The sequence below is a fragment of the Momordica charantia genome (genome assembly GCF_013281855.1).
Source record: "Momordica charantia cultivar OHB3-1 chromosome 9 unlocalized genomic scaffold, Mcharantia_2.0 BLBB01000009.1, whole genome shotgun sequence".
Classification (NCBI taxonomy): domain Eukaryota; kingdom Viridiplantae; phylum Streptophyta; class Magnoliopsida; order Cucurbitales; family Cucurbitaceae; genus Momordica; species Momordica charantia.
Genome location: NW_028275167.1, coordinates 30304182 through 30317240, shown reverse-complemented (window position 1 = coordinate 30317240; position 13059 = coordinate 30304182). Strand labels below are relative to the sequence as shown.

The 13059-nt window shown below is 35.3% G+C and overlaps 3 protein-coding genes across 4 annotated transcripts; 1 reads left to right on the top strand and 2 right to left on the bottom strand.

Annotated features, from left to right (window-relative positions):
- Positions 1-319: 319 nt before the first annotated feature.
- On the bottom strand, positions 320-5536 carry LOC111019198 (uncharacterized). The gene is made up of 13 exons (XM_022295532.2): positions 5377-5536; positions 5194-5255; positions 4762-4839; positions 4593-4674; positions 4375-4445; positions 4029-4130; positions 3510-3599; positions 2769-2843; positions 2427-2459; positions 2045-2122; positions 1652-1717; positions 1138-1205; positions 320-600 (listed from the first exon to the last, which is right to left on the bottom strand). The coding sequence occupies exons 1-13, from the start codon at positions 5429-5431 to the stop codon at positions 576-578; spliced, it is 885 nt and encodes a 294-aa protein (XP_022151224.1). The 5' UTR covers positions 5432-5536; the 3' UTR covers positions 320-575.
- Positions 5537-6418: 882 nt separating this feature from the next.
- Positions 6419-9168, top strand: LOC111019196 (Cystathionine beta-synthase (CBS) protein). 2 transcript variants are annotated; one of them, XM_022295529.2, is made up of 6 exons: positions 6419-6715; positions 6961-7156; positions 7246-7688; positions 7921-8187; positions 8261-8433; positions 8740-9168. In XM_022295529.2, exons 2-6 carry the CDS (start codon positions 6991-6993, stop codon positions 9017-9019), a joined length of 1329 nt encoding a protein of 442 aa, XP_022151221.1. In that variant the 5' UTR covers positions 6419-6715; positions 6961-6990; the 3' UTR covers positions 9020-9168. The 2 variants fall into 2 exon arrangements, with proteins under 2 accessions (XP_022151221.1, XP_022151220.1); XM_022295528.2 differs by having other exon boundaries at positions 6428-6778.
- On the bottom strand, positions 8852-11219 carry LOC111019194 (Pentatricopeptide repeat (PPR) superfamily protein). The gene is made up of 2 exons (XM_022295527.2): positions 9126-11219; positions 8852-8993 (listed from the first exon to the last, which is right to left on the bottom strand). The coding sequence occupies exon 1, from the start codon at positions 10975-10977 to the stop codon at positions 9133-9135; it is 1845 nt and encodes a 614-aa protein (XP_022151219.1). The 5' UTR covers positions 10978-11219; the 3' UTR covers positions 8852-8993; positions 9126-9132.
- Positions 11220-13059: the final 1840 nt, after the last annotated feature.

The following is a 13059-nucleotide window of genomic DNA, read 5'->3' as shown; positions in this document are numbered from 1 at the left end:
TGTGCATTTTAAGAAAATGTTACAACTTTTCTTTTGATTTTCTTTTATCATCAAATATATCAGGTGTAACTTTAACTATGAATTCGGACTGAATTTGAGTTATGTTATTTTCAAAAAGTTCCAAACTACCTTCTCCTATAAGTGTGGTGATTAACTGACAAAAGATGGGTGTGAAAGAAAAGAAGGGATAACGTAATGAACAGTTATTCTAAAGGAACAATCAACTAAAAGAAGCGACACAACTAGTGAGTTACAGACTAACAGGGCAAAATTTTGTTCCACGACCCTTACATATCATTGGTTTTGTAGAATCTGGAAGTAAATTGAATTTCTCAATAGTAAAGTTTATTTGTGTGAAGCAGTAATCACACCTCAAAATGTCCTAACATAGCATGGTATTTTACTCATTGCCAACATGAACTATTCGGAAATTTGAGGAAAAATGAGATATTGCATATAAGACAATGCTAACAGAACGCCTCCTTGGATTATATAAGATACACAACTTAAACAAATATGTAATGATGGTAGAATCAACACAGGAGGGTGCACAGCAGTCAATCTCTCTCTTCTCATTAACAACATCTAGTTGATGTGGACCTGCCATTTGTCAAACAGCATAAATTATGGGCAACAAAACACGCCGTGATATCTATAAAATTGTTAGGAAAAAAACAAAGGAAAGAGAGATAAACTCTGAGCGTTGTAAAAATAGCTCAGTTTTTAAGATTAGAAAACAAAAAACAAGGCCATTATAAGAGGTGAGACTTAACCTTCTACGTGGGGTCATTTATTCAAGAGACTGACAAATTCGTGTAGTTCTTTTCTTCTATTAATAACTTTACCACATAGAAATCAAGGCAATCTAAAACAGGAAAGGTAATTTTATCACACATCCAAACTATCACGATTTATAAATGGGGTTATGGTTATCTAGTTGGACGAGGTAGGTTTGCTGTGTTCGTTTTTAGTTCCAATTTCTCGAAGTAAATATAATGAGAAGACTCCAACCTTAATTCTTAGATAAAAAACAACATTGTTGCAAATTAGTGAACATCAATCGCTTCTTCCATATGATATACACTAATAATCTAAAAACTGGGGAAAGGATCAAGATGAAAGCAAAAGTCTTCAAACCTGAGCAGTGCTCTTGGCTGGTCTTCTGTAAAACCTCGGGATAGCGTATCAGTAAGTTCCTTAAGACCCTGAAAAATAATTGGAACACTTATAAACAAGTAATTAATACTAACAGATATTTAAGACAGGTAAATAAAAGACCGGTATACATGTCAATTCCCTCCAAACGTCCCCACATAAGAACCACTTCAAGTTCACATCCATAACCAATACGGGAAACCTATTCTAGCAACTGTTTGATGCTTTTTCAGTAAATTTAAGAAACAAATGGCAATCACGTAAAGGTTTGAAAGGACATTTGGTGCTTCAGCAGTAAAAGTTATGTTTGTGACTGAGTGAATAATTGTTTCATAATCTAGAATGACCCATACTTTAGCAAGTTGGCACAAAGGAGTCAGGTTGTCATTGAGAGAGAAAATACTCCTTAAGTTATCAGACATAAATTGCAAAAGCATTCAAAGTTACAAAAAAATCCCCCTTCAACCAATTGGGGGGACGCTGCAGTAAAACATACTTTCAGATTAGGAGTTTCCATATGAGTCAGCAGACCCTGAGTCTTGCCTGGAAGTTTAAGCTGCTCCTGCAAGTAACGGGATGAATAATGGGTACAATGATTAGTTTCATAGGAAAGCATGAAGTGGAGATTATATGTCAGAGGAGCTCCGAGAATTGAAATCAATAAGAAATTGCAATGGTTGAGTCAAGTTGTTAAAAGTTGATCGAAAGACAAATGATAAATATGTGAAAAATAAAAGAAATATAACTTCAGGAGCCCTCCTGCCAACAACGGAATCAATTGGTGAGTCACAGGACCCAATAATTGGGGTGAAAGTTGAAACTATCTAATCACAGACATAGATGTTTGGGATTTCAGTTAAGGTTAAATTGCATAAGTACTGGCTTCAACCTTTAAAGTTTCAGGCATTTTCCCCTGCTTTCCATCAACAAAGTTGCACAAGTACAATACACCAACATTTGCAAGTTCCTGATAACAACGAATCATCATAAGCAAAGTTTCCAATATCACCTGCAAACTGTAATTAATAGAAATTCTTTCGCAATAATTAGAACAAAATCATGTCAGGAAATTTCTTGGCAATAACTGTTTGAGGTTAGTGAAACTATGGAAAACCTCCCTATTCTAAATATACAGATGATACTTCACCCAATTTATTATATTTGGTCGGAGACCTCACCTTTTAAGGTATAAAATAAAAGGAAACTTCAGTCAAACTGACAAAATGAAAGTAAAATTACAAGCCAAAAAAATAAAAGAGGAAGTTTCTCACCTGCTTATATTCAAGAGAAGATAGTTTCCCATCCTGAAAGAGGAGAAGTGAGGCAATATCATTATTAATTCTCAGTGAAATAGCAGTCAGATACATCAAAAACAAAATTCTTTTAATGTAATATCTCAGTCAGCGAGCACAGATACTCAAAAAGGGCTATTGCTCATCATTTATCAAATTTGAAAATCACAAGCAGTTATTGAAAAGAACAATTCAAAATGTCCATGCAAGTAGAACCGTAAAAGTAAAGGCATGGTAAATGCAATAAAAGGATCAGATCACCAATCTTACAGTGCAGAAACATAAATATTAGTTTTGCAACTCCTATAACAAAAAACTCACCAAACCAGAAACCAAGTTTTGCAATTGGCCCAAGTCAAAGTCAATCTCAGAAAGAGATTTTTGAACTCCTGATACCTGTTTCACCAATATTAACCATATCAAGACAATGTAAATGTTTCCAAACATTTTATAGAATGCACCTCCTCCTGCCCGTTCATGGGAATATAAAATTGAACTTGCTACATCTATACGGTGATAAGAAAGCAGTTTTAGCTTGGTTTTATTTGAGACCATGTTATATGAAAATTATCAATATTTCTCTGAATCAATGTACTACAAAATTACATAACATTGGCATATCTCAAAGCATTGAGTAAATGCAATCTTTTTTTATTATTATTATAATTTTTCATACTTTCTCCTTTCTATTGTTTCTTAAATTAAAAATAATAATAATAACGCTATGACAAAAGTCTTACAAAATACACAATGGAAAAATAACTGTACAATGATAAGGTTGTAGCAGTTGCACCTGACCAAAGTAAAAGATTTATAAAAAAAAGGAAAACACGGATTGTAATGCCAATAAATTAAGAAAAATCAGTATTTTTAGCTGTATAAAATTTCTTTATATCAAGATAATTTTGAGCACCATGAAATTCATAGATCCATTCATCATTTAACAGAATCTCAGAGAACTAGCATATGCCAATATCATACACAAAAATGTTAGTTGACTACCTCCACATGCTAAAAAAAAGCTCAAGTGTCAAAGAACTGCAAAGTCATTAGATCACATACATCATCTTTAATCAATTTTGAAAGCTCATTCTGCTTCAACATCTTATCATCCAAGTTTTCGATCCGCTGTGTCAAATGCCTCTTTGTAGCCTATTCAAGAAAAGAAATAAGACGTAAAAGTTGTCAACATATTTTAATTAATCATCACTGGTTGAAGGGTGAATGAGTTGAATAATTTTTTTTTTTTTTTCTAAATGAGTTGAATCATTTAAAAAATGTATATATCTGATGCCTAAATCCACAATAAATGTAGTAGGCAGAAGATATGAGTTAGCAGTAGTATCAGAAATATGGATTAAATATTAATATGCAGAGATGTGAAACCGATTAATCAAGCATCCAATTACATCATCGGTATTCAGTAAATAATAAGCTCTTCAACAAGGATCCGAGGAGCACATGTCAAATTTCTTGACTCATAAGTCACAACTATAAAAATTTTAACACCGTGAAATGAGCCATATCTACACTTTTTTCCCTCCAAATAATACACGTTAGAGCATACTAGACCAGACTTACAGCAAGGGCCTCTGATACATTCTCCAAATGCTTAGTTAAGTTTGACACAGCATTAGCCATATTGCGCTTTGTAACATACATAAGGTCTGAGAATGAAAATCCCTGCTCAAAAAGAAAGAATAAATAAGTATGAATTATGAAGAAATAACGACAACACGACCCATTTGAAACACTGTGGAGCACTTCATTAAGATAACTTTAAAAAAATCAAATGCTTAAAAAGGGAATTATTTACAGATACACGAGTATAGAAAGACAAAAAAATTACAAAAGAAAAGACAGTAAATTTTGGGCATATAAATAATAGAACACAAGTAAAGAACCTTAAAAAGAATCTAACTTTTACCTTCCACCACATGTATCCATATCCCAAGGCACCCAAAGTAGCAGCTGGAATTATGAGAGATGATAAATTACCTGTTAAAACAAATAAATAATCAAAAAGTAGCCAGTGACAAAGAGAACTATATCATTTTAAGGGATGAACCAATTATTATCACATCACTAAAGATCATAAATTATGTACTTATACAATGAATTGATTTAAAATAAGCTGGTACTTACCAATATGCCCAGAGTTTCCATTAAGAATGGTGATTTGGCGTGATGAGGAGAGCTGTCGAACCTCCATAGCCAATCGACGCACCTACATGATAGCCAATTAGGAGTTCCATTAACCACATAAAAACTATCTGCCAACACCTCTCTAAAAGAAAATATATTTAATCAGAACCTGAGCAGCAATGGCATCAGAGTAGTCAGAATCACCCTCGGATTGCTCCCCAGACTTCTCTAAGCCCTTAACCAAGGTCTGTAAGCACGGCAATAGAAAATGTAGTCATTCATACGGAAATAAAACCAATTTTAACAACGCTGTGATGAGCCCAGTTTTCACTTTAACTTGATCGAGACAAACTTATGAGACACCCACCTTTTCTGGTAAGTAAAATATTGAACTTCACCGTAAATAAATGATGATGGTTATAATTCGAAAACAGGCTTAACGAACGTTTTGTCAACAATTGGAGAACAATTCAAGAGCGTCTTAAAAGACCGAAAGTGTGGAAACCTTTAGAGAAGCCAACTAAAAATATTCCAACTACCACGCATCATAGGAGCTAATTAAAAGCAGGAAAAAAATAGCCCAAAAAAGAAAAATGGACACCTGAAGTTCACCCAACACATCCGACATTTTACCATTCTTAAGCAGGATCGTACTAGTGTAGCCTGTAAAAATAAACACAATTGAAAAATTAACAACAGTGATGTACTCCCAAAAAAATTGGCTTTAAAGCATGTAAACTGCCTGATCGTATAAATTTACGAGATCAAAGATAGTCGAAAATACCAGCTCCAACCAGGATCAGGATCTTGGAAAGCCCTACTCCAGTCTGCAAAGCCATACTGGTGCTTGGCAAATCGGAAACCCTAGAGGGGAGAATTGGGGGAGAAGGAGGACAGAATGAAGTCCGGCTTGGAAATCCGGATTACTGTGTTTAACTATAGCTGGGTTGACGATGAGAAGAAACGACGACGTTGGATGTACTAAAAAATAAAAAATAAAAAGAATATATAAAATTACCAACAATTGTTTGTTTGAGTATAATAAAATTAACAAGAATTAACAATGGTTCAAGATAATGGAACTAAAGATTTTTATTTTATTGATCACACAAATGAAAGAGAAAATAGGAATTTTATTAATATAGCTTTTTAATTATAATTTGTAAATTAAAAATTAAAGAATTTTTAATTTGGTTGATCACACAAATGGAGAGAAAATAAGAATTTTAGTAATATAGCGTTTTTATTATAATTTGTTAATTAAAAATTAAAAATTGATGATATCTCTTGGAAATCTGACTTAGGGGCTGCGCAAACTCCACATGGCCGCACCTTTCTCCAAGGGTATGGTCGCGCCATAGCACCCACTCCATGGGCGTGACACCCATGGGCTGCACCAACACCCATGGGCTGCACCTCATGATGCAACCCACCCCACCGTTGCAGCTATTGTGGTTGTGACTCCTCTGCCCAGGGTCGCTTGTACGGCCTATGCATTGGCTTAACTCACGCAACCACCGCAACCCCTTGTCCATGTGCGATGGTGGTATCTCCCCTGCAAACTTGCTCTCCAAGTTTACTCGAAGAAAAAGTCAAAATACTTCTATAAATACCAGGGTCCCAACCAATAAGAGGAATATAATTCACCCCTCTCAACATTATGAGATTGAATCGATTTCTCTATTTTCAATCATACTGACTTAAGAATTCAAGTGCATGCTGACAAATGTCAGTATTAGCTCACCCTTTATTTGTATAGATCATCATTGTACGAGTCAATAATCCGTCTTTCCCCTATTCACAATCCACTGTAAATAAAATTTCAATATGGGCCTTGATTGTCCAGCCCATATGACATTATCAGGTTGATGGCCCACTTGCATCCTAACCGGAGGAGAGAGAGAGAAGCGCTGAGTCGCGGACCATTTCAATGCTGAATTAACGAAGTGGCAGCTGAAGGAGACATATTCATACACGTGGCAGGAAGTTGGGATATTTGCGATAAATCATGAACAACAGTTAGACAAGAGAGCGAACAAAAAACTCTTCTGAATCTAATTACCGAATTCATTTGATGATTAGCAGAACAAAGCGTAAGAACCCTTCGAAGCTCATCCTTTGAGGTAGGTATAATATGGTTTTCTAAACATTTCGATCACAAGATCAGGCTGGAGGCGACCCTTTTGGTAAGAATCTCTCACAGTTTCATGAACTTTAGTTACCAGAACCAATAATCATATCATTGGTTGGGTTTCTGTGGGAATCCTAAATTTGTATTCTGTATAAAATATGTCCCAAGTCTAATTTTAAATTTATATATATATTATCTTTTAGCAAAAGGTTCGAGTGAAAACTTCAAACCTTGCAGGAAATAGGATCAAAACCCAGTCCACAACATATGGCACAAGGAAAGGATGTTAAGTATTCTGCATTGTCAAACTGTGAAGCTTACTTTGAGCGCATCCAATCTACGAAGAAACTTCCAAAATCCCTACAGGAGACATTGAATGATGCATTTGCAAGGATCCCAGTTTCATCGTTTCCTGGAGTTCCGGCAGGCAGAGGTAATAGTGACTACCAATAGCTTCTACGACATCAGAATTTCATTCGTATGTTTATGCATAAAAAAAAAAAAGAATGTTACTTTTTGCAGTTATTGAGATTCCAGCAGACACAACTATTGCTAATGCTGTAAAGATTCTATCTGAGTGCAACATTTTATCAGCTCCTGTAACAAATCCAAATGCAAGAGCAAGTATGGATTGGAGAGATAGGTACCTTGGAATTGTAGATTATTCAGCAATTATCTTGTGGGTGTTGGAGAGTGCAGAGGTCGCCGCAGCTGCTTTATCAGCTGGTTCAGCAACTGCTGTTGGAGTTGGCGCGGGAGCGGTTGGTGCTATTGGAGCATTGGCATTAGGTGCGACAGGGCCGGTTGCAGTTGCAGGGATAGCGGCAGCTGCGGTTGGAGCTGCTGTGGCTGGTGGAGTTGCTGCCGACAAAGGAATGGGTAAGGATGCCCCCACAGCTGCTGATAATTTAGGCGAGGATTTTTACAAAGTTTTACTGCGAGAAGAACCATTCAGATCAACAACGGTAAGCTCTTAAACTATGCCAATAGGGTAACTTTTATTGCTCATGTTCACATTAACAAAACTACTACTTCATTTGTTGTCATTTTCCATCTTGTCTTTCATATACTTGTCACATTGTTGTACATGGTGCGACCATGTTCCCAAAAAAAATGCCAGAGAGTACTACTTGGAAATAGAATCGGCTATCTGCAGGAATTTTGAAAGAACTGATAGCCAACACTTCGATGTTACAGGTCCAGTCAATATTGAAATCCTATCGCTGGGCTCCATTCCTTCCAGTGGCTCTAGATAATTCCATGTTGAGCGTCTTACTGCTACTCTCAAAATATAGATTAAGGAATGTACCTGTAATCGAACCAGGAAAACCCGACATCAAGAATTATATAACTCAATCTGCAGTAGTTCAGGGTCTTGAAAGGTGTAGAGGAAGGGACTGGTTTGACTGTATAGCTGCAAGACCTATTTCGGATTTGGGACTTCCATTCATGTCTTGTAACGAGGTAAGTATTTGTTATGGTTGCTTAAGATTTATTGACTTTTTCAACTTTAATTGCTCTTTCTCTTTCTGGTCAGGTTATAAGCATCCAGAGCAGAGAGTTAATACTGGAAGCTTTCAAGCAAATGAGAGATAATCGTATTGGTGGTCTTCCAGTTGTCGAGGGGCCAAATAAAAGGATTGTGGGAAATATAAGTATAAGAGACATAAGACATTTACTGCTTAAACCTGAACTTTTCTCCAATTTCAGGTAGGATGAAAGGCATAACTTCTCTTTATGCATGTTGAATTACGTTTTATCCCCATACTTGACCTTCTACTGTGGATTATTCTAGTATCTGAAAACTAAAAATATCAATAAACATGGTTAGAAGAAACATATTTGGAAAGGATTGCAAAGAAATTATGATATAAACTAATGCCACAGAGAAGTAATGGACTTGCTTTTATGGCTCGTATGGGCTAATTCCATCTTCCTTCTCTATATCAAATGTGTTTAAGCTCTAAAAGCCTGTTTCTTTGTTAATCTTTTATGTTTTTTGTCGTTTGATTCCAGGAAGCTTACTGTTATGGATTTCATCAACACAGTTGTTACGTTGACCCAAGATGTTGGAAAACTTGCCCCACCAATTACATGCAAACTGGATTCAACTCTTGGCTCTGTTATCCATAGTCTTGCTTCCAGGTCAGTTCACAGGATCTATGTGGTAACTGGTGATGATGAAGTTGTTGGGGTCATCACCCTAAGGGATGTGATCTCATGCTTCATTTTTGAACCGCCCAACTATATAATCAACAACTTTGGATTCTCTGCGGAAGAAATGTTGAATCAGTGACATTTCTAAGTTTTCCTTAACGTATGACAGATGTGTAAGATGTAAAAGAGTTACGAAATCTGGTTCAATATCGAAAGTACACTAATTACTCTGCTTATGTACTTACTTTTAGGTCATTCGATTGAACTAATGCCAGATAGCTTTCTCAATCCTTTATCATTCATCATTTCTCTAACCCTTTCAACATCTCTCCACCTTCCAAGCTCGGCATATATATTGGATAATATAGAAAATGGAAGTGGGTTCTTCGGCTCTAATTCTGAAATTCTTAAAGCCATTTCTTCACCTAGTTTAGAATCGTTGTGCAAACTACAAGCACCAAGCAAAGAAGCAAGAGAAGATATAGAAGGCTCTGGTAGTTCTTCCAACAATTTTCGAGCTTTTCCCAACTGGCCGGCTCTACCCAAAAGGTCGATCATGCAGCTACAATGGTCACGGTATGGCTGCAGACCGTATTGCTTGTTCATCATCCTGAAAAGTTGCCAACCTTTTTCAACCTGACCAGAGTGACTGCAAATAGACAAGAGACTAGTAAATGTGGCCGCATTTGGGCGTACGTTTTCTTCCAGCATCCGATCAAAGATATCAAACGCACATGTGTTCTCTCCATTTCTTCCATAACCTGATATCATAGTGTTCCAAAATATTGTATCTTTTGGTTTTGGGTCAAATTGATCAAAGAGTCTCCGTGCCCAAGAAAAATTCCCACACTTCATGTACGTGTCAATAAGCGCTGTGGCAAGAAACATGTCTAGATGAATGACTCTTTTAGTTGTTTGGGCATGGATCTCTTTACCATGCCGCAATGCGGACAAATCTGCACAAATGGATAAAAGACTGGTGAGAGATTTTATACTCGGGACTGCGCCAGCTGATTGCATTCTATGAAAGTATTTGAAGGCCTCGACCGGCCTTCCCAGTCGGGCAAAGCCACTAATCATTGAGTTCCAGGTAGCTGAATCTGGTTGCAATTTTTGGAACTCCAATAGTTCAAAAAGTTCCATTGCAATCTCACTCTGACCATTTAACATCATTCCAGCAATAACCGAATTCCAAGTAAACAAGTTGCCGGTCCTTTTCCGTTCTTTGAAAACATTGTATGCCCACTGCCAAGCCCCACATTTAGAATACATGTCCACCAATGCAGTTCCCACCATTACATCATCGTTTTGAATTCTAACAGTGAGTGCATGAACCTGCCTACCAAATCCAAGATCTGAAAGATCAGAACACGCAGAAAGGACAGAAGCCAATGTGACTGAATTCGGTTTACCACATGGGCATTCCATCATGCTCTTAAATACATCCAATACCTTACGAGGCATGTCATTCAGTAGAAGCCCTGAAATATAAGCGTTATAACTCACCACATTTTTGTTCCACATCTCTTGAAATACCTTTGCAGCAAAACCCACTTCTTCACAAGTAAAATACATCGTCAAAAGCGCCGTAGCGACATAGACATCCACTTGAAAACCCAGTTTTGTTGCCCAACAATGTATTTGCATTCCATGAGCAACACGTTCACATCCTGACAGCAAGTTAACAATGGTGATTGAATTAGGCCTTAGCGAACCACTATTCACAATCTCAACCATCCGCAATGCTTCTCCACGTGATCCATTAAATAAAAACCCAGAAATCATCGCATTTAAAGATGCCAAATTTCTGTGGGGCATTTCGTCGAACACCTTCAGAGCATCGTCAAAATGGAGAAGCTTCATATACATATCTGTGAGGGCTGTGGCTGCATAGACGTCTGCTATAAATCCCGTTTTAACCAAATGGGTGTGCAACATTTTGCCTTGTGGAACAAAGTTAAGCTTTGCGCATGCTTTGAAGAGAGGAGGGAAAAGGAATTTGTGAGGACGGAGGGAGGCCGAGTGATGCTGTGAGTAAATAGAGAGTGCTTCGATATAAAGTCCGCTTGCCACCAATCGCACTATTTCGCGCTTCATGGGGTTTGGTCGGAGCGCCAGCGATCGAGCTTATACCAAGCGATTGTGAAGTTTAAGTTAGAACGGTCGTCTGGGTTGGTTAGTGTTTTGTTTTAAAAAATTAGACCTGTAAAAATTGCTTAAAATTCTGACGAGTATGGCTGATAGAAATAATAATGTTTAGTTTCAAACTTAATTTAATTCAAGGATTCAATAATTGTATACATGTATACTTATTAGATGAAATCAAAAGTTAACCTAACTTAACCATAATTGACATTTATTTTCAATAGTAGGTCGTGAGTTAATTCACATTCCATATGTTGAAACTAAGGATTCCATTTTTTTTATGGGACCCATCTAAAATCCAAGAATATGTTATCGTCTGAAATTACTTTTTCGTCCGAAGACTCAAAATCAAAATCTTCAATTTCAAATTTTTTTATAAATTGCTAACTAATTTAAGAAATCAAAATCTTCTAAAGCTGACCCAATTCGCACCTGACAAATGACCCACTTTACAAAACTACATACTTATCATCAATTTTATTTTAGTAAATTTTTTGTCTGTCTTAACCATTTGAGCTATGTTCGGTTTGACAACAATCAAACGTTATTAGCATATCTAATGCTCAAAATTTAATTCCGTATGAAAAGTGGGGCGAGCTTTATTGTTAAGCTAGAGACTACTGTTTTTTTAAGTTGATTAAGATCATTCCTCAATAAAGTTAAAAACACACACACTTAATTCCTATTTTTGTTAGAGTAACAATTTAGTTATTGTACCTTAAAATTGATAATAATTGAGTCGTTGTAACAATTTAGTGCTCAAATTTAAAATTTGTAACAGTTTAGTTTATATTTTGAAAAAAACTCGTCAAAATACTTTATAGTTTATAAACACATTTGACCCCTTTTCATTTTAAGATCGACGTATGACAAAAAATCCATTAAATCTTTACAACAAATTTTACAACAGAGACTATATTGTTACAAGTTTTGAATTACAAAACTAAATTATTATATGTTAAGTTTAATTCAAATTTAGGGACTAGATTTTTACAAGTACACGAATTAAATCACTATGAATGGCGGTAAAAAAATCATTGTGAATTATGTATTTGTACTAAATCATTATGAACTATAAACTAAAATTTATGAATGGCAACAACCTTCGACTCCTTCGGATTTAGAATTTCGAAATATATATCTAAACAATAAATAATAAAAGTAACTTTTTTTTTTTGGTTTGAACAAAAAAGTAACTAAATGTAGAAGTATCGTGGCTACAGAAAATAAGTACAAAAATTTAATGACAAAAATAAAACTTAACCCCAATAATAATAATAGTGTTTTTTCTTTCAAAGATAATAAATAATAGCATTTTATTCCAAATTCGAGTATAGTTCGATAAATACATTTATTTGTTTTATTAAGATCTCTACCATCTATATTTGTTCTATTGAAAAAAATATTTTATTTCGATTTTTTTAAAGACTATATATATATATATATATATATTTGGTTGATAAATTCATATGATGGTAAAAATTGAAGATACATTATAATTTCAACCTGTCTTGCTGGTAGCTATACTGCTTGGACATTCCATTTTTGGGAGGATGGGTTTGATGAATACATATATAAGAAAATTTAATGTTAATAGGTATCGTTTTGTTTAATTAATTAATTAATTTTTTTAAATACCACGATCGGTAAAAGTGGGAATTTGAATCTATCACCTCATAGTTAAAAATAAATATCTTAATTAATTGAACGAAATCGAACAATAATTATTTTAATTTAATAATTGTAGGACGAGGGACCGATGATCAAATTTTTAAGTGATATTAAAAATGCTTCCTCTACCTAAATTACGTTGGGATTGACTTGTATCGCATGTGCTCGAAAGAAAGAAAGAAATATCAGTAAGGTTTATAAAGTGAAAAATTCAAAATAACTCATCGAGAGAGATTGTTTCATAAAGTGGAAGGAAGAAGAATATTCTAGAAAAGCGACAATTGCGTAAAAAGTACGGTGACCAACGAATGAAATGAAAATATCCCATTAATTAATAATACACCTCCAAAAGAAAAAAAGAAA

Coding starts and splice junctions, on each gene's coding strand:
- LOC111019194 (XM_022295527.2), bottom strand. CDS start 10,977: ATGAAGCGCGAAATAGTGCGATTGGTGGCAAGCGGACTTTATATCGAA.
- LOC111019196 (XM_022295529.2), top strand. CDS start 6,991: ATGGCACAAGGAAAGGATGTTAAGTATTCTGCATTGTCAAACTGTGAA. Junction 7,689..7,920: donor AACCATTCAGATCAACAACG/GTAAGCTCTTAA, acceptor TCGATGTTACAG/GTCCAGTCAATATTGAAATC. Junction 8,434..8,739: donor GAACTTTTCTCCAATTTCAG/GTAGGATGAAAG, acceptor GTTTGATTCCAG/GAAGCTTACTGTTATGGATT.
- LOC111019198 (XM_022295532.2), bottom strand. CDS start 5,431: ATGGCTTTGCAGACTGGAGTAGGGCTTTCCAAGATCCTGATCCTGGTT. Junction 4,840..5,193: donor ATGTGTTGGGTGAACTTCAG/GTGTCCATTTTT, acceptor CCGTGCTTACAG/ACCTTGGTTAAGGGCTTAGA. Junction 2,844..3,509: donor CAAAATTGATTAAAGATGAT/GTATGTGATCTA, acceptor TTGGTGAAACAG/GTATCAGGAGTTCAAAAATC.